The sequence below is a fragment of the Vicia villosa genome, linkage group LG3, assembly GCF_029867415.1.
Source record: "Vicia villosa cultivar HV-30 ecotype Madison, WI linkage group LG3, Vvil1.0, whole genome shotgun sequence".
Taxonomy (NCBI): Eukaryota; Viridiplantae; Streptophyta; class Magnoliopsida; order Fabales; family Fabaceae; genus Vicia; species Vicia villosa.
Window position 1 is genome coordinate 143253601 of NC_081182.1, and position 25392 is coordinate 143278992.

At 37.1% G+C, this 25392-nt stretch overlaps 1 protein-coding gene across 1 annotated transcript; it reads left to right on the forward strand.

Annotated features, from left to right (window-relative positions):
* Positions 1 to 22814: 22814 nt before the first annotated feature.
* Positions 22815 to 24248, forward strand: LOC131659099 (uncharacterized). The gene is made up of 2 exons (XM_058928337.1): positions 22815 to 23561; positions 23685 to 24248. Exons 1-2 carry the CDS (start codon positions 22815 to 22817, stop codon positions 24246 to 24248), a joined length of 1311 nt encoding a protein of 436 aa, XP_058784320.1.
* The last annotated feature ends 1144 nt before the right edge of the window (positions 24249 to 25392 follow it).

Sequence of the window (25392 nt, forward strand, 5' to 3'; positions counted from 1 at the left end):
ATCCAGTTGGGACAATGTCTTCAATGGCAATAAAAGAACTCTGAGGAGCAGTGTACTTCACTAGAAAGTCGTACTTACCGCTTGGTTCTCCCAAAGTATCCCAAACCTCCTTGGAAACGGGTGGAACTTTGTCGTCTTCAATAGCATTTACTCCTTGGCTGATGAAATGTGACATTAATCCTCCAGAACGAGGACTTTGATCATTCTTCTGAGTTCCATTAGCATAGCCCAGACCTAGCTTATCGAACTTGTAAGACACATCAAGAAGTTGTCCCCATACTATGCAACCACCCTCTTCGATCACAGCTTTAGCATCTTTGAGAGAAGCCATAGTTGGAGTTATTCTTGTAGCAGGAGTAGCAGAAATATGTTTGGCAGCAGAGACATCTGGAGGGACCACCTCAAAAGATTGGCAGGGAGTTTCGATGAATTCACCATCCATCTCAACGTACTTGGAGTTACTCAGGTGGCTAACCACATATTCTTCTTCGCCATAAACTGTGACGACCTTACCTTTTACCGGATATTTTAACTTCTGATGCAGGGTAGAAGTTACAGCGCTTGCCCCATGTATCCAAGGGCGTCCTAGTAAACAGGAGTATGCTCGATGAATTTCCATCACGTAAAAGGTAGAATCAAAGATATGAGAGCCCACTCTGATCGGGAGCTTAACTTCTCCATATACTGTTCTTGTTGATCCGTCGAAGGCTCTTACCACCACATCACTTGGTTGTAACACAACTCCTTCGAAGTCAAGTTTTTCCAGCACCACTTTTGGTAACACATTCAACGAGGAACCATTATCTACCAGCACATGAGATAAAGTGGTGCCGTTACATTCAATAGAGATGTGCAGGGCTTTATTGTGATTTTTCCCAGCAGGGGTTAAATCAGCATCAGAGAAACCGAGACCGTTATCCGTTGTTAGATTGGCAACAAAATTTTCAAATTGGTCTACTGAAATCTCCTGTGGTACATGTGCAGCTTTCAAGAACTTCATCAGGGCCTTGGCATGAGCTTTTGAATACTTCAGCAGAGACAACATTGAAATCTTTGAAGCAGTGTGCCCCAGTTGTTCGACAATATTGTAATCACTTTTGCAGATTATTTTCAATATTTCCTCCATTTCTTGCCTCGACGGATCTTCAACAATGACTTCCACAGGTACTTGAACTGGTTCAACTAGTGGCTCTTTGCCTCGAGCGTTGATATTTTGATTAGGAACTGGGACCTGGACTGGAGTAGTAGTAACATTTGGAGAAATTTCAGGTGAAAAAATCCTTCCACTTCTTGTAATCTTACTAGTCCCCACAATATTATCAACAGTTGGAGTAGTAAAATTCATGGCCTCTTCAGTCAAGGTGTCTTTCTTAACTCCATGGACATAAACATTAGCATCGTAACTCCACGGGACAGCTTTATCTGAGGAATATGGAAATGGAGCCGGATTGGTAATGATTACAGATGCTACTCTAGGTGTAGAAGAAATCTTGAAGGGAGCCTTGGTAGGGATTTTCAATGGTATGTTAGAAACCACTGAGACGTCCTCTATCTTCATCCCATTTGAAAAAACTTCGCACAAATTGTCTATAGAAGGAAGTTTCTCAAACATAATGATACGACGATCAGTCCACTTTTGAATTCCTCTTTTCAGATTCTCACAACCATTGGGTAGGTGTGCACAATAAAAGCAATCAGGATCACAACCTGGAAATAAACCAGCTCGTATTAGCTTACTTTTGACTTCAAGGAGCGGAGTTGACAGCTCTCTCACATCATAGATATAAACAGTGTTCATGATAGCATTAACAGTCTTGTCGTGCTTTGGCATAGGCGCAGTGATGACATTTGGAGTCTCTGGAGGATCGAATTCAATTTTTCCAGCATCTATCATGTCTTGGATTTTATTTTTCAGGGCCCAACAGTGATCTGCGTCATGTCTAGGACAGTTGGAATGGTATGCACATGTTGCGTCAGGGCGATAACTAGGAGAGGAAGTGTTGAAATTCTTTGGAGGATCTTTTAATGTAATCATATTTGCTTTTAACAAGTGTTGCAATGCTTGAGAGATTGGCATGTTGATTCTGGTGAAGTTTCTTCTTGGTGCATCTGGTCGACGCGTATACTTCGGCGGTTGATCTTTTTGAGGTGCAGATGCAGAGATCAGAACAGCCCCTACAGGTTGGTGATGCTCACTTTTGCGACTTTTCTGACTGTGCATTGTATTGACTTCATTTCTCCCACTGATGGGCCTCTTTGTAGTACCAGAGGAGGAGCCTACTTGAATTTTTCCACTTTGAATGCCTCTTTCGACACGCTCTCCAGTTAATATCAGGTCAGTGAAACCTGACGACGAGCTTCCCAGTAGATGACTGTAGAAAGGGCCAGTTAAAGTGCTCATGAACATGTCGACCAGCTCGCGATCAAATAAGGGAGGTTGAACCCTTCCAGCCAGATCTCTCCATTTTTGTGCATACTCTTTAAAACTTTCTTTTGGTGCCATGGTCATGCCTCGTAGTTGAGTACGGGTTGGTGCAAGATCAGCGTTGTATTGATACTGTTTGTAGAAGGCAGCAGCCAAATCTTCCCAGGTGTGAACTTTTGCACTTTCCAGTTGGTAGTACCACTCGAGTTGTGTACCCGACAGACTTTCCTTGAAGAAATGAATCCACAATTTGTTATCTGCCGTATGAGGTAGTATCTTCCTTACATAAGATCTTAGATGCAGCTTTGGGCAAGAGACTCCATCATACTTTGCAAAGATAGGAACTTTGAACTTTGGAGGGATAACAATATCTGAGACGAGTCCAAGATCGTTGAAGTCTAAACCAGGTATTTTTTGTATCTCCATAGCTTTCATGCATTCTTCCAACTGCTGGTATTTACTATCACCCTGTTCGTCTTCGGAGTGATAATCTTCTTCATCAGGAGAGAGAGAGAGAGTTTGGCAGAACCTTGGTTGTTGTGATTGTCTTCTTGATCACCTTCACCGACTACTTCAGGGATTGGCGCTTTTCTGGGCATCCTGGCTGGGACTCTGACTTTCCTCACGAGGTGGCTTAAACCTACAGATCCCTTGGGCTTCTTTTTCTTCTTGGTCATAAAGGCTTTCAGTTCTTGTTTCCCCTTTGCTAACTCCAAAATTGCTATCTGAACTTGGGCATTATGTGCCTCGAGATTCTTGATGCTTGCTTCGGAATCCATCCCTTCTAACTGAAATAAACAGCGAGGAGATGAGAAACCTGTTATGTGAACCTGTTATGCAATGTTTATGAATGAGATGTATATGCAATGTTTTCAAGGATCTTAGAATTTAAATTTGTTTAAACAAAAGAGAAACAAACATTTATTAGTCAAACAATTTATTTATTTATTTTTCTTTTGTCTTCTTTTTTTCTTTGCCTCTTTCGGGCTTACAAGATAAAGCACAAATAAAGAAAATAAAGGATCCTTCAAGCCTCCCATGGACGCTTTCTCTTTGCACCCAGGAACGTGTTGATCTGCTGCTCTTCATGGAGTTGTCTGGTGAGCTCCAACACTTTCCTTTCATAGTCTTGACAGTGTGCTTTGAAGGTGTCCCTTTCTCCTTTTAGTTGAACCCAAGATTTCTGCAGCTCTTCCAGGTCAGTTGGCATGTCCGGATGTAAAATAACTCGAGGTTCGTCCCCTTCGACTTCTGGCTCAATAGTCACAGGTAGGATAGCGGGATATGGCATGATGAACTTCTGAGCACGAGCTCGCACCCATTTGAGGTAAGGCTCCATGGGAATAGAATTCCATTGTCCTAAAGTCTTGCTTTCTACTTTGTAGACACTGCCCCAAGCATGTATAAACCTTCATCGATATCTTTGGGAATCATCTTCGTAGTCAAACACAATGCCACAGATAATCATGTCATGAGGACCATTTCTTCGTGCATATCCGAATTGGCGCAAAGCTAAAGAGGGGTTGTAGGTGATACCTCCCCTAATGCCAAGGAGTGGCACATTAGGGTACTCCCCACAATGGTCAATGAAAGTGATGTCTTTTTGAAAGAAATTATTCCACCGGATATCTGAATGAGATAAAGACATAATCCTGCGAGACCATTGCATCCTTTGCTCGTTTCTCAACACTGATCGGGGAAGGTGTAATGTAAACCATCTAGCCAGTAGTGGTACACAACACATAAGAGTTCCTCGCTTTTTCATGGTACGAGTGTGTAAAGAATGTAAAATGTCTCCCAGCAAAGTAGGTACCGGATTGCGGGTTAAGAAAATGTTGATAACGTGCACACTTATGAATTGGTCGGGATTAGGGAATAAAATCAACCCATAAATCAAAAGAGCCGCAACTTCTTCAAAACCTTGGTAACTCCTATCTTTTAATAGTGATCGAGCCTTTCCCATTAAGAACTTAGCAAGCAAACCCTTGACTCCACTCTTTGTTTCCCAATTGGACTCGATTTCTGACTTTCGTAAATGTAAGGCAGCAGCAATGATTTCAGGCTTTGGAATTTTTTCTAAACCAGTGAAAGGTAATTGATCTCGAACAGATAGCCCAATTAATTCAGAGAATTCCTCCAAGGTGGGTACTAGCTGGTAATCAGGAAATGTAAAACAATGATGTTCGGGATCAAAGAACTGGAACAGGACTCGTATCATGTCTTCTTCAAATTTTGAGGTAACCAAATGAAGTAAGTGGCCGTGCCTCTCGGTGAATTGAGCATTTCTGGGAAATTCTGATATTAAGTCTTTAAGTTCAGATGGTACTGTTGAGATGTTGATTCGGATGTAATCTCTATTAGCGGGAGCCATTACCTGCAACAACAGAACAAAGGTAAACTCTTCGATCCTTGAAATGATTAGTGAGAAAATGATATGTTTATGATGCTTATGATGTCATGATGTCAAACATGTGGAAAACACAAACAAATCACACAATAGCCTTAGGTTTAAAGGCTTGAACGAGGTTCATAGGTGATACCCTCCCTCACTGAAGTTGAGTTGGTTTAAACCTGTCTTAAAATGGTATTCGGGTTCTATGATCCTTGGAGACAACATCTCAATACGGCACTCGGACGACCGATCAAAACATTCCTCGAGGATAACCAACTTCGATTAATTTCAAAGCCAGTCACTTAATAGGCCACAAGTCAAGTTCAACTAAAGGTTCTAAGACAAATTAGTGCTTAATGACATTTCGGAAGCCTAACATACTCCTTGATCGTTTTCAAGGGATATCAGTACAGACCAAAGTGTCGCACTAACGGTGACTACCAGATCAACCGTATCGGTACATGCCGTACAGTTTCCTTGGTCTATTGTCACATACTTAAGGTATCTCGAGATTCGGGCTATAATCTTTCACACAAGTAAATCCGATACCCAAACAAACCTTTGAAAAATAGAGCAAACAAGACAAGCAATTGAAAACATCGAAGTGATCTAAACTCTAAGGTAACCCCTTTAAAAACATTTGTTTTTTTTTGAAATCCCCAGCAGAGTCGCCAGTTCTGTCGTCCTCGGTTTTTTTCGTGGGATACGAACTGACTCTTCTTTTATTTTTGAGTTTGTGAAAATCAGAGAGTCGCCACCGACTTTTATTTTATCCAATTAAGGAAAGGTTTATAAAAGAAACAGAAAAAGACCTTTAAGAGATTTTGGGTTCGGGGGTCGGTTATACAAAGGGAAGGTGTTAGCACCCCTTTGTATTCATGGTTATCCATGGGCTCTTAATTGCTTAGCTCACTTGTTTGAATCGTTTGTCTTGCTTTGAAATGCTTGTATGTGGTTTTAAATACTTTTGTAAAGAATTAACTTTATAATGATCCTTGTGCGGATGTATACAAAGTATTTTATCTTTCGAAAGATGTTTGATGGTTTGAAAAAAAGATTTTTTAACTTCGTAATGATCCTTGTTTGGATGTATACAAAGTGTTGTCTTTTTGAAAACTTTGTTTTAAAAAAAACAGTGATATGTGAAACCTTTATTGTTTTGTTTGATTTGAGCAAGCAATTAGGAGATCTACCCTAAGTTTGTAAGGTCCTTTTCTTATTTCTTTTAGAAAATTTTCTTTGACTAGATACAGAAAGAAATTATTTGAATCGCCTTTGAAACAGTAGAATTGATTTTGAAAAGAGTAACAGAGGGATTACCCTAAGAGGTGCAAATGTGATGGTGTTTGGTTTCAGATATTCTTATCTTTGAAATTAGTGATCTAGCGCTTCAGTTATTATTGTTGTCATACACGCAGTTTTATATGTACAGAAATTAAAGTGCGGGAATGTAAAATGCGGAAAATAAATCTACGCTATTACATCGATTGTGCGAGAAATGTAAACTACGCTATTTACATGAATTTGACAACCTATACACTTATCTATGAATTTAAATTGCAATAAGATAAAAGGAAGATATTTTTTGGATTTTTGGATGGTTGACTTTAATTAAAATTAATGCATAATTAATTTAATTAAAAGGTTAAGAATTCGAAATAAAATTTAAACCTAAAAAATTAAGTCTAAAATATGTCCAAGTTACTTATTAATTAATTTTAAAATAAAATTAACTTTTTGTAATTTTTTGAAATTGTTTTTGAGATTATTAAGTTAATTAACACATAATTATACAAATAATTATACACATAAATTAAACTTAAAGAGAAAAATATTCTAAATATGTACAAAATAAGTTTATAATATACAAACTTAATTTAATAAAAAGAGAATATTTTTTTTTCTGATTTTTTGATAGGCTAGAACTAATTAAAAGATAAATATATAAATATTATCTCATTAATTAAACAAGATATCTTAATTATGAAAAAATAAAATATTTTTATGTCGAAAATTGAATTTCCATTTTATCAATTTAATGGTAAAAAGAAAATATTTTTTTTTTGGGTTTTATGATTGGTTGTTTTTAAATTAAATGCAAAAACTAAAACGATTTAATTAAATTAAACAGGGGGGTGTATTTAGCAGTTTGAAGATGAACTGATTTTAGTTCAAAAATGCATATGGGCCAGAAACCAGGGGTGTGAATAACAATACGCACAGGCCTAGTCTGATTCAGTTTTTTTATATTTTTCTGAGTTTAAGTGAGTGGGGCCCATTTTTTAGAAACCGACCAACCAAAACTCTTCAAATTGCCAACGAGACAGTCAACTGGTCTCCTATTTACGGTCCAGCAAATCAAAACACTCCCTTACGCCACGCCATCATTGACCGAGCCTGGAAATGTCAAACCACCACGCACGGTGGTTACCACCTTCTTCTCCGGCGACGCAAACCCTAGCTACGGCGAAACAGCGTGATTCGAGAAGGTTGAACACCCTTACCCCCCTAAATCAGACCCTGCGAATGCAATGGAGTGGTCCATTTGTCCTGAAAAGGCCTGTATAAAGAGCTACGAAGAAGAACTTAAGAACACGGTTAGCAATGGCAACCTATGATCTGGACGTTAGAGCTTTCATGTTAAGGTTCAAACCTGACCTGATGATCACTATAAACTCAACTATAACCATTAGACATGATAACAATGCATAAATGAAGAGTTTGAATTCAATGAAAGTTACCAAACCGGAGAGTGATGGAACTCGTGTTTCAGGTCCTTCTGAACTTGGCTATTGATCCAAACCTACTTAAACAAGTCCCAGGAGATGATTTATGGACTTGGTTTGCTTTGAAACTAGCTGCAAAATCAAACACGAAAATTAAAGTTTCTTGTAAAATTTTTAGTTTTGTGAAGTTTGTGAGCTATTCTTTGTGAACTATTTCGTGTGTGTGTTGTTACTGAAGTATGCTAAGCTATTTATGAGCAATAAGAGTGCTGCAAACTTAAGCTAACAAGCTTTGAGTGTTTTTGAACTTTTTCATTTTTAAATATTAAAAATTTGAATTCTTGGCCATGGCTCCAAATTTCTTCACCCCTCTTGCTACAGGCCTGCTACACACCTCTATGCTACAGAGTTTGGATCAATTTTGATGGCTCATGCTAAGGACAAAAGCCTTGAATCATTATCTTGAACCATTTCTCTTTTAATTTAACTTTAAATGGAATAAAATTAATAAAAAAGAAATAAAAAAGTCATGGGCCTTGAGTTGGTCGTGGGAGCCCTTTATTATCATTAGAAACATGTTTGGATCATGAATACTTGGCCTCTTTTGAAAAAAAAACATTTTTGATCAATGTTGGTTTCATGGATTTTCCCAAAATATAGCCAACTTCAACAAGGCATAAATCCCTCAATTTTGATCATATGAAGGAGTTCTTGTACTTTTTAGAAACCTCAAGATGTCCTCTACAAGCTACTTTGGAAACTTTTTTGCATTTGGAGAAGTTATCTTGATGTTATGGGCTTTGACAAAAAACCACTTTTTGTTGACTTTGAAAATGACCTGTAATGTCTTAGCTCATATTTTCCAAATGGTAAATCCATTGACCATGGGATCAATTTCATTTGAAAGATAATTGAATTTCCTTCAAAACAAGCTTTGGTTGGAATTTTTTGGATGAACGAGGAAAGAGTTATGGCCAGTCAAAGTTCAGTTGACATTTTAGGAGAAAACCCTAATTTTGAAACTTAGGGTTTTGTTGATTTCTGGACTTTTCTTTATGAATTATGATCAACCATTGATCAAATGATGAATCTTTTGACAAAATATGGATGTTGACAAAAAAATTCATTTTTGACTGTCAGTTGACTTTTTGGTCAAACTGGTCGTCTGTTGACTGTTTGAGCTTCTGAGTGTGCGTCCGAGCGAATCGAAGTTTGAAAATTTGTCTGATGGTACTTTGAGACATATGGAGGTCCATGAAATCCATTTGAGGTCTCAAAAAACTTGTTCTCCTGAAAAAAAACAAAAACCCTAGTTAGGGACTGTTTGTGTAGGAGACAGTTAAGCGTACCTGATTTTTGTGCAGTGTTGAGTCTCTGCTGATCATGTGATTATCAGAAGACTTCTAGAACAAAAATCTTGGAATTTTTAAATATGAAAGATTGGGGGTTTGACTGTTAACTGGCTGTCCGGGCATTAACGTAACAGTTAAAGTGGAAACTTAACAGTTAAAGTTAATTTTTTTTCTTTTTGTGTTTGTTGTGTTAATGGTGAAAATTTATTTACATGAGTTGTTTAGAAAAACACAAACATAATAAATAAATAAAATATACCGTACGCGAACGAAATTATCGATAATAATCTTGAAAAAGATTTAATGCACAGAAAAATAAATATTTAACTAGCAATAAACACACATAATACTATCTTGATAATTAAACGACAGTACGACAGACAATACAATTTTTAATACTGACAGTACAAATATTACATAATATAACGAACAGTACGACAAATATAATGAACGGTACATTATTTGAAAGCAAAAGATACGACAAACTTTAAGTATGACGATTGAAAACCCATGTTATAAATAACAATATATAGATGCACGGGAGTGTAAACATCCCAGGTCCGCATTTTTCAGGACTATGCAGATAGAAAAAAGACATGATCACCACCAAAACAATGATGACCATAAGAAAAAACGTGTCCATCCACTTTGCCATTTTTGCCGGGGAAGAAGAGAAAATAATTATGAGATAGAAATTTGAGAAATGAGTGAAATTTGATGTGAGAATTTATGGAAAAAATGAGGGGTATTTATAGAGTGAAAAGAAGGATAGAGACGTTGGGGAATGAAGTGATACCGTACAAAAAAGGAAAATTTGAGTGGTAGTAGGATTTGAAAGAAAGTGTATGGTAGGGTTTGAAAAGAAAGATGTATGGAATAAAGTTAGGATTTGATTTGAAAAGAAAGGAAAAGATTTGAAAACAATAGTATAGTACAAAAATTAGTGGGAAACAAAAACTAATAATAATTTAATTGTTACCAGTACAGTCTGAATCCCCAGACTTTGCGCCTGCAAAATTTAATTCTGTACCAATTGCGTTAGTATTATTTATCTGAAAATAAATCACAAATAAACTGCGTGTGTGAAGTGATAAATAGTACTTGGCGTTTGTGTAAGAATAAATTCAACAGCGAACCAAAATACCGTATAAGAAATATTCTAAAAACCGAGTATTCATAAAATCATGATATTTATGAAATAAAATCCAAGATTATATGAAACTCCCAATTTTTAGACAGAAGTCTGTTGCCTTTTCTCTGAAAAAGATGCGGGCAAATTTTGGGGTATAACAATTGGCACTGTGTCTTTGAATTGGAAGGTATGTGGCCAGAGGAAAATAGATCCTCTTGCCCCTTGATTAGGAAATCAACCTTTGATATAGGTACCTGAAATTGTGCGCCCTAAATCCCTAAGATCCTTGAAAGGGTTAGTTAAATCATGTTATGCTTATGATGTCATGATGTCATGATGTTATGCGAATTCAGTTCATTAGGCATAGTGCGGGATAGTAAGGACAAACAAGTCCTTTTAACAAAACCTCCAAGGAAACGAGTGTTAGTAGCAAACACAAACAAGTCACACAAGTCACACAATTTCCTTAGGCTTGTCTTGCATGGAGTTTAGATCATGTGAGATACCCTTCCCCAAAGGTATTTCTAAGGATAAGGATGATATCAGCAACGGGTTCTATGAGTTATCCAAAATTATCAGCCCTTCTAAAGCACCCTCGGACATGATACATTCGCATTATGCAATGATACTTTGAGAAAGAACCTATCTGAATTGTAGTATCGGGTAGCGACTAGTTCTCAACATTTGTTAAGAGTAGTCTCCCCACAACGTTCCTAAAGGCCAAGATGGGTTAAAGGTAACTAAAGGTACTTGAGCTCCGGCGCACCCACAGACACATACATAGACCTCCCTCATTTGAGAAAGGTGTGCATATAGCTATGGAGTCCTAACTCAAGCGTGAACTTCATATTGACTCATCTCCCACATATGCGAAAGAGGTCGCCATGACTATGCCACTCCTAATCTTAAGTGTTCTTGAATCCGGGAATAGGATTCGTCCTTCATTTAATTCCCATAGCGCCCCTGAAAAATAAAACAAACAAAGCAAACAATAGAAAACAATTAAGTGAATCCTAAACTTTTAAGGTAACCCCTCTTTTATTCAAAAAATCCCCAGCAGAGTCGCCAGTTCTGTAATACGGTGAACTGACTTTTTATCGAAATGTCGCGGTAAGCAAGAGTCGCCACGACTTTTATTTTATCCAAATTAACAGAAAGGCTAAAAGAACAGGAAAAACCTTTTAAAAGAAAAACTGAGTTCGGGGGGTAATTTATGCAAAGGGAAGGTGTAAGGCACCCTTTGCATCCATGGTTTTCCATGGGCTCTTAATTGCTTTGCTCTTTAGTTTTGAAGCCAAAAGTTTCAAAAATGTAGAAGAAAAGAAATAAGGACTTTAGTTCGTAAAATGAGCGTAGCCTTATTGAAGGTTTATGAAAAAGTGTAAGAAAAAGATTTTTAAACCAGAGCAAAGCAATTAGGGGCAAATTACCTGGTTAGATGAAAAATGTTCTTTTAGCCTTTCAGGGCTATCCCTACCATAAGAGGGTAAGGAAGTCCTTTGATTTGGAGGTTGAAGGGTCGTCGAATTATCGTTTGCCATAAGACTGTCCCATGCCATAGAGAGGCAAGTAGTCTAAGGGAAGGATCAGAATAGCCTTTCGTTTAGGCAACCAGAGGATACCTCAGCACTTCGTAGGCAACTTCGAGGGACGAGATCATATTAGCGAATCGAAGGCAGCATCATTAGGGACTTATGATCTTTGAATGAACTGAGGGCAACATTGCTGAGGTATCCTCGTATTCGAGGGACTTGGCTATTCTGCATTAAAAACACAAGGCAACAGGCAACAGACAACAGGCAACAAGAGAGGTTACCATAAAAGGTGCGTGGGTGCAACAATCACGTGATCAGATTCAGAATAAATTATCTTGTAAAATTAATTATTCTAATTCAATTCGAGGTTACCACTCCCTAGGATTACTAACCACGCAGTAATATAATGCAGTTTTAAGTACCTTCAAGGCCAAACAATACAACCTCGAAGCAGATACAGAATAGACCATGGGGATGGGGGAGGAAAAACAATAAATTTAAACCCCAATAGGGTTTGGCATAAGTAATAATAAAAAAATAAAAATAAAAAGGAGGAATTTTAGGGTTACCGAACATTCGAGCTTTGACCGGCTGGCTAACCCTGAAAATTGGAAAAGGAAAAATAAACAACAAAGGGTGAGTGTAGGCGGAGTTCATTATTATTTGAAGGTAAACCCTAATTTTAAATAAAAGAGGCAAAATAACAAATATTTAAATAAGTATAGAATCAAGACTTAGCTTTTGATCGGATATGGCGCGTAAGCCGAAGGATCTTGGTTAATCCTGAAAATTAGGCACAAAGAAGAAAAATTTAGTCTATGAGTGATCTCAACAATTATAACGTGGCAGATAAAAAATTAAAACAGTAGTAATTTAGGCAAAAAAATGGCAAGGTAAAAGGCAAACCCCAAAAGGGACAAAAGTTAACCAGGGTTAATGGACAACACCTACCAGTAAACCTAAGGCTATTAGTGTTTATAAATGACTTGAAGTTAACAAACCTAAAAAATTAATAGATTAAAAGTATATACAAAAATAATAATTTTTATGGTTAGAAACAATTATTTTAATGTTATGAGAAAAATCGAGTTTTCGATTAAATAAATTAAAAGGCTATATGGAATTATTATAATAATAATAATAATAAATGTTTAAATGGAATAAGTTAAGTAAATAAAAAAAGAAAAAAGAAATAAAGAAAAAAAGGTTTATGTAATTGAAAATAAATAAAATAAAGAAATTTAAAGAAACTTAGCTGGGATTCTGTGTGCATGGCTCTTGAGTGTGTATGATGGACTGTCACTTTATGGGCATTAGATAAGATCCTATGATGATCCTGTGGCAAAGAGATGAGGGTACACCGTAGTCCACGTATAGGAGCGCCACGTGAGATCTGTACTAAACATCATACTGTTAATTGAGAAAAAAAATATTGCCTGGGTAGGATTCGAACCCAGGTTTATTGTATGATGGGTCCATCTCTCTTGCCAGCGGCGCCAATGATTTTAGTCATTAGTGGAGTGACTATCAAAATATTCATATGAATATTAAAGCTAATTTGAAAAAAAAAGATCAAAAGAACCAGAACTGGGCCCATGCTTCTTCGTGTGAGCCAATGAGGAATGGAGAGAGGAAAGAGACTTGTTGACTGGCCAGCAGAATCACGCCACGCGTGAGAGAGAGAGAGAGAGAGAGAGAGAGAGAGAGAGAGAGAGAGAGAGAGAGAGAGAGAGAGAGAGAGAGAGAAGACCCTTTGACTAGCCAACCACGTCGTCACACGCGCCACGCCCTCCCATCATCTTCTTCATTCAAATTCTGCAAGTATTTAGCTACGAATTGGCTTGGACTTTGGCTACGGTTCCGTGATGAGTTCTTCATAGCTGATCCTGCAATACCAAAAAACTAAAAAACAGCATGTTAAGAACACAAAGAAAGCGCCCAGATCCAATTAACGAAGCTTTCCGGTCACGGTCATGGTCTTTTCTTGGCCGGAAACGTTCTAAAACGTAGGTTCAAAGTTAGATCTTCTTTGAGCCCTAACAATGGCGATTCTTGCTACAGGCTTCGAACCTTCCAACTAACGGCCCAGAGACCCTCTGAATCATGCTAACAACTCAAACAAACAATTAATTCCAATTGAAACATAATAATATGTGTGGTATGAGAATTGAAAGTGCATGAACATGAAGAATGCTATACACGCGTTCTGATCATGCTAAGAGCTTGGTTAACCATTCATTCTCACCCTTTGTTACCTTAGGAATGGATTGAAATTCTTGGAAAGATTTGAGAGTGGCTGCCACAAGGATTTCGACTTTTGCCCTAGCTTCTTGAATTTTTGAGAGTTTTGGAGAGTGTTCTTGAGGCCGGATTTTCGTCCTCTATTAGGTCTGGAATAGTATGCATAGGTTTACAAACATGAACCAAATCTTTGATGGGAAGGATATGGAGATTTGATTTGAACATTATATGAAACTTTCCCATTTTGACAAAGATTTTTTTTTGAGAATATGCTTCACACGATTTGCAACTTGTTTTGGACATCAAATATCACTCAAATTCAAACCCATGTGTTTTATTTCATAATTTATCTGATTTATCTTTGAGTTTTTTTTTTATAAGTAAATAAAATAATCAAAATAATAAATTAATAAATAGGAAATAAAATCATGATGAGGCATGAATGAGTATTTGGACTGTTTTGATTGATTAAAATTGGTTGGAAATCAAATCTTTGATTAAAATTAATTTTTTCATATTTTATAATAATTTATTCACCATTTAAATGAATTAAAATTCAAGTAAATAGGATAAATATTATAAATATAAAATAATTATTTTAAAGATCATTTTGAGGCCCATGGACAAGTTTGGAATTCATTCTTTAGGCCCATTAGTACAAAAACACCAAATTGTGCAATTAGGGTTTTGTGTTTTCCTTGAGAATCGACCAACTTCTGAGCCTCGTATCTCCTTCAATTTTTATCATATGGCCATGTTCTAGGACTTTTTAGAAAGCCCAAGATGTCTTCTACAAGTCACTTTGGAACATATTTTTCATTTCGAGATTTTATCTTGATGATATGGCTCCTGACAAAAAACAGCTTTTCGCGATCTTCTTGAAGGACCTGTAATGTGTTGGTCTATATATGTTATGCGGAAGCATTTCTGGATCTTGGACCCAACATCAAAGTTGTAGAGAATTGAATTTCCTTGAGAATAAGCTTTGATTGTGGAATTTCTGATAAAGTATGAGAGAGATATGATCAGTCAAAGTTGGGTTGACTTTTAGTTTAAAAACCCTAAATTAATAACTTGGGATTTTGATGATTTCTGAGCTCTCTTTGATGCATCATGATCAATCCTTGATCAAATGATGAATGATACTTCGAAATAAAGTTGTTGGCCAAAATTCATGAGTTTTGACTATATTTTGACCACGGTTGACTTTTAGGTCAAACCGGTCGACTATTGACTATCTGAGCAATTGACTGAGCATTCTTTGGAATCAGAGCTTGAAACTTGAGGTGAGGATCCTTTGAATCATATAAGAGGCCATGGAGTCCACTTGAGGTAGCGGAAACTGATTTTACTCTAAGAAGATCAAAACCCTAGTTTGAGGGTTATTGTTTAGGAGATAGGTAGCTTTGACCAATTGGAGATCTTTGAGCATTTGAAAGTCAGATGGACTAAGATATGATGGGCAAATTTTGGGGTATGACATTTACTTTCTGCACAATTTTTTTAACTTAGAACTTTCACGCATGAATCTTCAGAACTGTACTGAGACAAGTCAAAAGTTCTGATGATACAAAGAAGTTAATAATGAATATCTCATTGGTTTTGCAACTCCATTCCAAACATGCTTCCGCAATATTAAAAGCATATCCAGAAGATGAGATACTTAAATAAAGAAAAGAAATTTAAGAAAGGGAATTTTTAATTGATAAAGAACACAATTCAATCCCCCCTTTCTTGTGTTTTTCTCCACCTTCAATTGGTATCAAAGCGTGGCTCTGTATTGATCTCAAGATCACACACTTAACAGTGTAGAGAGATCCAGAAGGAGAAAAACATCACTGAGTTGAAGAACAACGTCATACTCTAAACACTCTGTATAGTCAGAAGATGTCAAGGCAAAGATTTCAATACTCTGTGCACATCATCTACCCATCTTAAGGAGTTTTGTGGACCAGCATCAAATCTGAAGAAGGTCAAGACATCTAAAATCAGAAGATAAACAGTCAAGCGTCAAAAGGAGCACAATAACTTATCCTCGGAAGAACTCATCAGAATTCCAATAAATCTTAAACATCAGACTTGATAAGGTGCAAAGTGACAGAAGTTTCCTACCTCAACTTCTGAAGACTGAAGAAACAAAGAATCGTCTCTGAAAACATCATATGAACTGCTTGTCTCAGAAGTTCATATTTCAAAAGTTCATCTTGACAATTAATACTTCATCATGTTGGCTCTAAGGTATGAACACGTGTGTAAGCCTCTGAAAGGTCACACGTGCCAGGTATGGTTACTTATCTCTAGATAAATGTTCAAATCATCTCAATAACCATGTTCTCTTCCTTAATCACTGGGCTAATTAATTAGTCATCATAATTAATTTCTTTTAAATTTTATTAAAAATTATTTATCTTTTTTTTTTTTAATTTAACTGCATGAGTGTTCTCTATAAATAGTATTCGAAATTGCTCTTTCCCTCTTTCGCTCCCTCTCGTTTTCAAACCCTACATTCCTTCTTTCCCCTTTCTCTCTCTCTCGCTAGAAATAAAACCTCAAACATTCATCAATGGCGTCTTCCTCATCCTAACAAAACCCATCAATCCCCAAACCAAAGGATACATTGAACCTAAAAGAACAATGCTTCTACCTGTTGATAAGATTGAAGTCATCTGTGAGTACATGGTGGATTTGGAGAACATCAAGGATAACAGAATTGATTTACTTCTTGCGGTTGAATTTCAAGGATGGAGAAACTTCTTTGATAGATTGATCGGTCCAGTCTTCCCACACTTGGTTAAAGAAGTCTGGATACATGCAGAAACTACTGCAAGTGTGATTCTATCGATTGTAATGGGTAAGCAAGTTGTGATCACTGAAGATTTGATTAGGAAATTATTAGGGATTGAAAAAGGAGGGTATGTTGGTGTCTCTGATGGAAGACCAGATATGGAACTGGTTCACGCAGAAATATACAAGAATGGAGAATCCTCAACAAACTCAAAGTTCAAACAATTGAATGAATACTATAAAGTTTGTGCAAAAATCTTTCTGGGTTGTATCTTCCACCGTAAACCTACAAGTTCATCAGACTATGTGAATGCTGACCAACAATTCTTATTGTACTGCCTGGGTAAGGACATCAAGATTGACTTACCATTCATTCTCTTCAAACATTTATTGACACATGTCAGAGAATCAAGAGAAGATCGAAAGGTCAAAGTACAGAAAAACTGGATTCCCCTCTCTAGGTTAATCTCAGACATTCTGACGGAGAATGGTCTAATAGCTCATCTAGAAGAAGCTAAACTGGTTCAAGAGTTGGAACCAATATGTGGGAAAACCCTAAGTGGGAAGAATATGAAAAAGATGAATATCTTAAAGAAAATAGCCTACAAGCCCACCTCTCCTGAAGCAAGCTTCATCACAAACAGAAGAGTTCAAATTGAGGACTTTCCTATGTTCAATGCTGGAGACACTCCTGACATCATTTTGAACTTTATTAAGTTAAACAAACAAGCAGGCATACCCATTGATCTAGCCTGGTTTCATGGCAGAAATAACCCCATTCCAGAAGTTCATAAGAAAAAGAAGAAGTCCAAGAAGAGGAATGCTGAAGAAGAAGAAGGAACCTCTGTCAAAGTTAAGAAGGCTAAGAAGAAAAAGTCTTCAAGTAATTCCTCTATCTCTGTTTCAGCTATTAATTCTGAAAATATTGAAACATTTGTTTTACCCGATCCCTAGACTATCTAATCTCCAACCTTAGAAATCAAACCTACCAATCCTCCAGAAGACCAAAATTTGGCACAACTATTGTCAGACATTGACAATTTTGATCCAAAATCAACTGAATCATCCAAACAAATAGAAACCATTATTGTCACCCAGCAAAAAGAAACTCAAACCACTACTCCTCAAGCCATTCCCAACACTTTGGAAAATCCAAAAGATACAAGTCTTCAAACTACAAAACAAAGAAAATCCCCACCTATATCACCTGCTGAAACCCAAAGAAAAACTACTCCACCAGAAATCCAACTAGAAAATTCTGCCATTACTCCCACACCAACAAATCCAAACCCACATGAAAATCCACCACCAAAAGAAATAATATCTCTCAGTTCCTCAGAACCTAAAGCTACACCTTCACCACAAAATCCACCAATTCATAAAGAATGTATAGAATCTTCTGAATATAGGTCTCAATATGAAAATCCGATTCCAAAACCTTATGAGTGGTACACAGGATCATGGAACATTCCTGGATTCACAAGCCCCTTAGCCACAATTATACCTGACACCCTTGACCAGAATATTCCTGTCTATAACACGTTTCCTGAATCCATCATATCCACACCTCCACACTTAATCAGAACAACTTTACCTCGTTCACCAAAAGATACTGTCAGATCATCCTCACTTGAAGTACATATCATATCGGCCTCCCCATCACCACAAGATTCACCAATCTCACACCAAATAACTTTAGAAGATCCAATTCCAAAATCTCACCAAATTGAAGTCTCTGAACTTCAAACTGAAAAGTCTCCAGAATAACAACCTGAACAACTCATTAACACTGAAAAATAAATTGAATCATTATCAGAACAGTCATACCCCAAAATTTTCCCATACTATTTTTCTTGTCCAAACTCAGATAAAAGTACAAGGCTCAAAGACATCCCTCCTAAAACAATGACTCAAGGGACTAGGGTTTTGTTGTTCTGAAGAAAATAAATGGATCAAAAGCTCCAAAGCATTTCACATGGCTTATGATTTTTCAAGCTATCTCCATGACAAAATCCAAGTTTCAATTCCAAGGATTGACCACTCAATTGCTCAGAAACTCAACAGTCGACTAGATTGACCTAAAAGTCAACTGTGGTCAAAGTACAGTCAAAACTCCTGATTTTTTGTCAACATCCTTATATTGAAGTATCATTCACAATTTGATCAAGAATTGATCATGGTTCATCAAGGAAGATCAGAAATCAACAATTTCAAAACTTTCTAAATTAGGATTTTCATAGGAGAAAGTCAACTGAACTTTGACTAGGCATAACTCCTACATGGAACATCAGAAATTTTCCATCCAAAGCTCATTTCGAAGGAAATTAAATTTTCTATAATTTTGTCTCTCACATGCCAAGACTAAAAATGCTTCATTTGAGAGATATGGATCAAAAGATTATAGGTCCTTTATGAAAGTCAACCAAAAGCAGTTTTTTGTCAAAGCCAATATCATCAAGATAAAATCCTCAAATGGAAAAAAGCTTCCAATGTGGCTTGTTAAGGATATCTTGAGGTTTCCAAAAAGTCCTAGAACTCTTCCATATCTTAAAAATTGAGGGAGATATGCCTTGTCAAAGTTGGACAATTTTGAAGGAAAAAATGTGAAATAAAAGGCTTCAAATTGAATCTTTTTGCAAAGGGACCCAATCTTTTTTGGTCCAATCTGCATCCTCATGATATCCAAGGCCCCAAAACCAATTTCCACGAAATTGCATGATTTTATTTGATTTATTATGAATTTTATTCATTTAAAAGGCAATTAAACTCAAATAAATCAAGAAGAAAATCAAGGATTTGATTTCAGGAGTAATTTGAATCAAATTTAATTGCCAATCACACTCCAAATTGATACAAATTCGTGCTAAGAATATTGGTGGGAAAATATTGAAACTTGGCTATTTTAGAAACATTTACAAATCAAGTTTCAATAAAATTCAATATTTGATTTGGTAAAGATTTAAACAAATTTCATTACCCTAATCCATCTTAGTATAAGTAGTGAGCATTCCCAGACTCAAGGACAAGGATTTTGAATGATTTTTTGGCCTCCAAGAGCTCTAACTTCTCTTGAAAAATCTCAAAAAAGTCAAGGTCGATTTTGGATTTAAAGCTTGAATCAAGGCGTTCTGAAGATTGAGACAGACTCCTGGGACATCAGTGAAGGATTTCGATTCATTCCCCAGACTCGCCGCACTCGGAATTGCTCTCAATACCTCACGGTTTGCATTCTCCTTTCATGAATCATATTCTGTAATCCATGCATCATAAACGTGTTTTAATTATATGTACGTGTTCGTATGAATCTGTAAAACGTGTTTGAATCATTTGAATCAAGCTTTGAAGCGTATATGGAGAATTGCCATTGTTAGGTTTTGTTTTCTTCAAATTAGGGATCCATGGATAGGGTCGATTATAGGCCAAATTAAATGGTTCATTAGGTCTATATGGCCGATTAGAACCAATCTGGGCATTCTCTTTGCGTTTTTGGTTGGTTTTCTTGCAGGTGCCATGTTTGTGAATTTCGCTACGAAGAAACCGTAGCAAAATTGTAGTTGGCGATGGTAGCTAATCTGTGCAGAGGGGAGGACGAAGAAGACGATCACGTGTCGTCGTGGGATTGGTCCAATTCAAAAAACAATTGGCGCGCGCGCGTGGTAGGTGTTGTCCATCCGTGTATCATGCACCCTCGCTTCTCTGCGCCGTCTGATCTCCCCTTCCCTGAATCCAACGCGCGTGAGCTGGGGAGCACACCATGGACCTCCCTGAGCCTACCACACCATATTGAAAGCTAAGGATTTCTATTTTTTTAATTCTAATTACATAAATATTTCCTTTTGTTTGTTTTTTTCTATTTTCTTTCTTTTCTTTCATAGTTTTTTTATTTATTTTTATTTTATTATACTAATAATTTATTAATTATATTAAAATCATAATTATTTATTTTATCGAAAGTTCGATTAATAATATTGTTATTTTGATTAAATGATTAAATTTAGTCGTTTAATTGTTTTAATTAGGTTAACATTTTTATTGAATGATAAAAAATATATATTAAAGTCATATATTTAATCGAAACTTGTTTTTTCACCGATTTAATTAATTAGGTTGAAAAACCAATAATTAATTAAATTGATTTTATTTACTTTTAATCATAATTAATTCGTGCCCTAATCAGGGTTTACAAAGATCATGCCTACACTGAAAATGTTTTCCTTGTGTAATTTTTTCAGGGTTGGCACCAGGACTTCCTCCGACTACGAACCATATCAGATCAAAGCTAAGTCCCCGATTCTATTTCTTTTTATATTTATTTTTGCCTTTAATTTAATTTAGTTATTTTTGCCTTTTAATTTCAATTATTTGTTTTGCCTTTCTGATCAATGAACTGGCCATACACTCACCCCCGTTGTGTTTATTTTTCTTTTCTCCAATTTTCAGGGTTAGCCAACCGTCAAAGCTCGATTAGTCGGTAACCCTAAAACCTAACCTAATTTATTTTTCTGTCTTTTAAATTATTACTTGCATCAGACCTATTGCACTGTTGGTTCTATTATTTCTCTTTTCCCCATCCCCATAATATTTTTGTATCTGCTTCGAGGTTGTATTGTGTGGCCTTGAAGGCACTTAAATCTGTCATATTATATTATTGCGTGGTTAGTAATTTAGGGAGTGTAACCTTGAATTGAATCTAGAATCACCTAATTACAAGATAATATAATTGAATCTGATCACGTGATTGTTGCACCCACACACCTTTTATGGAACCTCTCTTGTTGCCTGTTGCCTGTTGCCTTGTGTTTTAATGCAGAATAGCCAAGTCCCTCGAATACGAGGATACCTCAGCAAAGTTGCCTCCCAATTTACTCAGATCATAAGTCCCTAATGATGCTGCCTTCGATTCGCTAATATGATCTTGTCCCTCGAAGTTGCCTACGAAGTGCTGAGGTATCCTCTGGTTGCCTAAACGAATGGCTATTCTGAACCTTCCCCTTGACTACCTGCCCCTCCATGGCATGGGACAGTCTTGTGGCGAACGATAATTCGACGACCCTTCAACCTCCAAATAAAAGGACTTTCCTACCCTCATATGGTATGGATAGCCCTGAAAGGCTAAAAGAACATTTTTCATCTAACCAGGTAATTTGCCCCTAATTGCTTTGCTCTGGTTTAAAATTCTTTTTCTACCCTTTTTCCAAAAAACTTCAATAAGGCTACGCTCATTTTACGAGCTAAAGTCCTTATTTCTCTTCTTCTACATTTCTAAAACTTTTGGCTTCAAAACTAAATAGCAAAGCAATTAAGAGCCCATGGAAAACCATGGATGCAAAGGGTGCCTTACACCTTCCCTTTGCATAAATTACCCCCCGAACTCAGTTTTTATTTAAAAGGTTTTTTTCTATTCTTTTAGCGTTTCTTTAAATTGGATAAAATAAAAGTCGGTGGCGACTCTAGCTATCCGCACATTTCGATAAAGTCAGTTCACTGTATTACAGAACTGGCGACTCTGTTGGGGAGAATTTTCTTATTAAAGAGGGGTTACCTTAAAAGTTTAGGATTCACTTAAATGTTTTCTATTGTTTGTTTTGTTTGCTTTATTTTTCAGGGCTGTTTTGGGAATAAATGAAGGACGAATCCTACACCCGGATTCAAGAACACCTAAGTTAGGAGCGGCATAGTCATGGAGACCTCCCTTGTGCATGCTTGGGATTGGTCAAAATGAAGTTCGCACTTGAGTTAGGCCTCCACTGGTTATTGTGTACCTCTTTTGCATGAGAGAGGTTTACGCATGTATCTTTGGGTGCATCGGAGCTCAGGGACCTTTAGTCACCTTTAACCCATCTTAACTTTTAGGAACGTAGTGAGAAGGCTATTTTTGGTGCATGCCAAGTTATGGTCGCGACCCGATACTACAGCTCAGATAGGTTTCTTCCTAAAGTATCATTGTGTGGTATGCATGTACCATGTTCGAGGGTACTTTAGAGGGGCCCGACAATTCTGGGTCATTGGTAGAACCCGTTGTTGAAATCTCTTTATCCATAGAAGTACCTTTGGGAAGGGTATGTCACCTGGTCAAACTCCATGCAAGCCAAGCCTAAGGAAATTGTGTGATTTGTGTGGACTTATCTGTGTTTGTGACTCATGCATCCATGCATCATTCATACATATCATGACTAACTCATTCCAAGGAGTTAAAGGATTGTTAACCATAATTTGTTTTGTAGGTCATGGAAATCAAAGTTCGTAAACCTTTCTGCCTCAGCTTCAAGGGAGTACCTACATCTCTGAAGATTCTTTGTGATAATGTTTCTGGTGCTTTTGTGCTTTCCGAGTCTCTTAACAGATTAATCAGCCTGGTACGAACCAAAGTGGATGAAATGCTCCTCAATACGATGGTCCGGTTTTATGATCCTCTCCTTCATTGCTTTACTTATAGGGACTTTCAATTGGTTCCCACATTAGAGGAATTTTCCTCCATACTAGGATTACCTGTGCTTGATCAGATGCCCTACACTGGTGAAGAAGAGATTCCTAAGTTAGAAGATGTTGCTGTTGCGTTGCATTTGCCTCGATCAGAAATTAAAAAGGTTTGGGTGAATAAAGGAGACTACACTGGTTTGCCTATGGACTTCTTGTATAGTCAAGCTGAAATCTTGATTAATGCTGCAAGCATGGATGCTCTTGAAAAGGTCCTCGCTTTCCTGATCTATGGAAAAGTCTTATTCCCTCGTTACGACAAAATTGTAGATGTGATTGCCACTAAGATTTTCATCAACAATAATCCCGTTCCTACCTTATTGGATGACTTGGTGCACTCCATCCATCATCGATCATCTAAAGGAAAAGGCTGCGTTCTTGGGTGTGCACCTCTTCTTCATAAGTGGTTTATTTCTCACTTACCCCATTCTGTAATAAAGAATGAAGAAGGTGGGACTTGGGTTCAAAGAATCATGAGGCTTTCATACGATGATATCGTTTGGAACCAAAAAGAGTTTGAAGGAACCCATTTGTTTGATAGTTGTGGAGATCTCCCAAATGTACCTCTTCTTGGTACCCGAGGAGGAATAACTTATAATCCCATATTAGCTCGACATCAGTTTGGTTTCGCGTTGAAAGACAAACCTCGCTCCATATACCTCAGCGCGGAAAATTTTGATTATGAATTAGATGCAACCGGAAAGAAGAAGTTGTTTATTAAAGCTTGGTCCAAAGTAAAGAAAGTATGTACGAGAGAATTGGGAATAAGGAACTACATCCCTTCAGATATTTATTTTAGGTGGATTTACGATCGAGTTGTTGAGTATGGTATGCCATATCCATCTGATATCCCTGTTTTGCCAAGGGTCACCCCTCCGGTCATTCCCATGGTTTTGGAGCCTTATGTTCCCGCTCCAAATGAAGACCTTGCTGCTACCGTTGCTTCTTTAAGAAGAGAAAAGGCTGATCTTGAAAAGCGCTTACGTGAGGTTGAGGCTGAAAAAGCAGTGTTAGTGGCTGATGCTAAAGAGCGAGATGGTATGCTTGACTATTTCTCCCGTAAATGGAAGATTGAGGATTTCGTCTCTCCAGATCAGATACAATCATGGGAACAAGAGATTGATAGACTCGTCCAAGAAAGAAACGATATGATTAAAGCTCCAAAGAGGAGATCAGGAGTTTAAAGAGAAAGCGCCGACTCGAAGACTGATTTCTATTATTTTCATGTTATATTTTATTTTTATTATTTTCAGCACGTTCAGATGTAACTATTAACTTCATAACATTATATTTTTATATTTTTATAAGAGAATTAATATTTTTGCTTTTATTTTCAATATGTGTTAAAAATACTTCAATTCCTTGGAAACATTGCATATGCATACACATACCATTCATAGCATTACATCACAAGTTTTATAAAGCAAATACTTCATCTTTCCGCTGTTTATTTCAGTGAGAAAATGGATCTTGAACAATCTGTCAAAAATCTTCAGGCTCAGAATAACCAGTTCCGAAAAATAATCTTTCACTTGGCCAAGGGGCAAGAGGATTTACTTTCCTCTGGCCATTTGTCTTCCAAATCAAAGACACCGTACCTATCAAGGGGCAAAAGGATTTATTTTCCTTTGGCCGTATGCCTAACAATTCAAAGACACAGTACCTATCAAGGGGAAAGAGGATTTATTTTCCTCTAGCCCTATACTTTCAAATTCAGAGGTATCCCGAATCAGACGCTATGACCCACTAGATATGGTGAGCTTGACTACTATAGAAGAATACTCAAGAATCATAATTCTTCAAACAGAGAGGCGACCAAATCATTTTCTAATGTTGCTAACTAAATTCCTAAAGATCCTTGAAAAGATTGCATTTTCATTCATAACATCACATAGAACTAACTTTGCCTTTCAGGTCGACCAACTGGTCGGACAAATACCATCAATAAATCAATCCCAATCAAATGAACATTCTGGAAGCTTGACCCCCAGACTTCTGAAACATTCTTATCAGATATACATTCCGGAAGCTCGAACCCCGGACATTCTGAAAATTCCAATCAGATGAACATTCTGGAAGCTTGACCCCCAGACTTCTAAAACATTCTTATCAGATATACATTCCGGAAGCTCGAACCCCGGATACTCTGAATCTCTACACCAATTCCACAACAACGACGCAAGCCAGAGGCACCTAAGCGTTAATTCACCAAAATTGACATGTCAGTAGATCAGGAACTGCAATACCTGTTGAAGGCATAAATGATGACTGTAAGGGATCCGCCTTAACACATAAACACTACCTCTGCCAAACACGATCCACACGTGC

Bases quoted from the DNA above. Each gene is read 5' to 3' on its own strand.
- LOC131659099 (XM_058928337.1), top strand. From the start codon at position 22,815: ATGGAAATCAAAGTTCGTAAACCTTTCTGCCTCAGCTTCAAGGGAGTA. The intron at 23,562-23,684 runs GTTTGGAACCAA...GCTCGACATCAG, and splicing joins GGCTTTCATACGATGATATC to TTTGGTTTCGCGTTGAAAGA.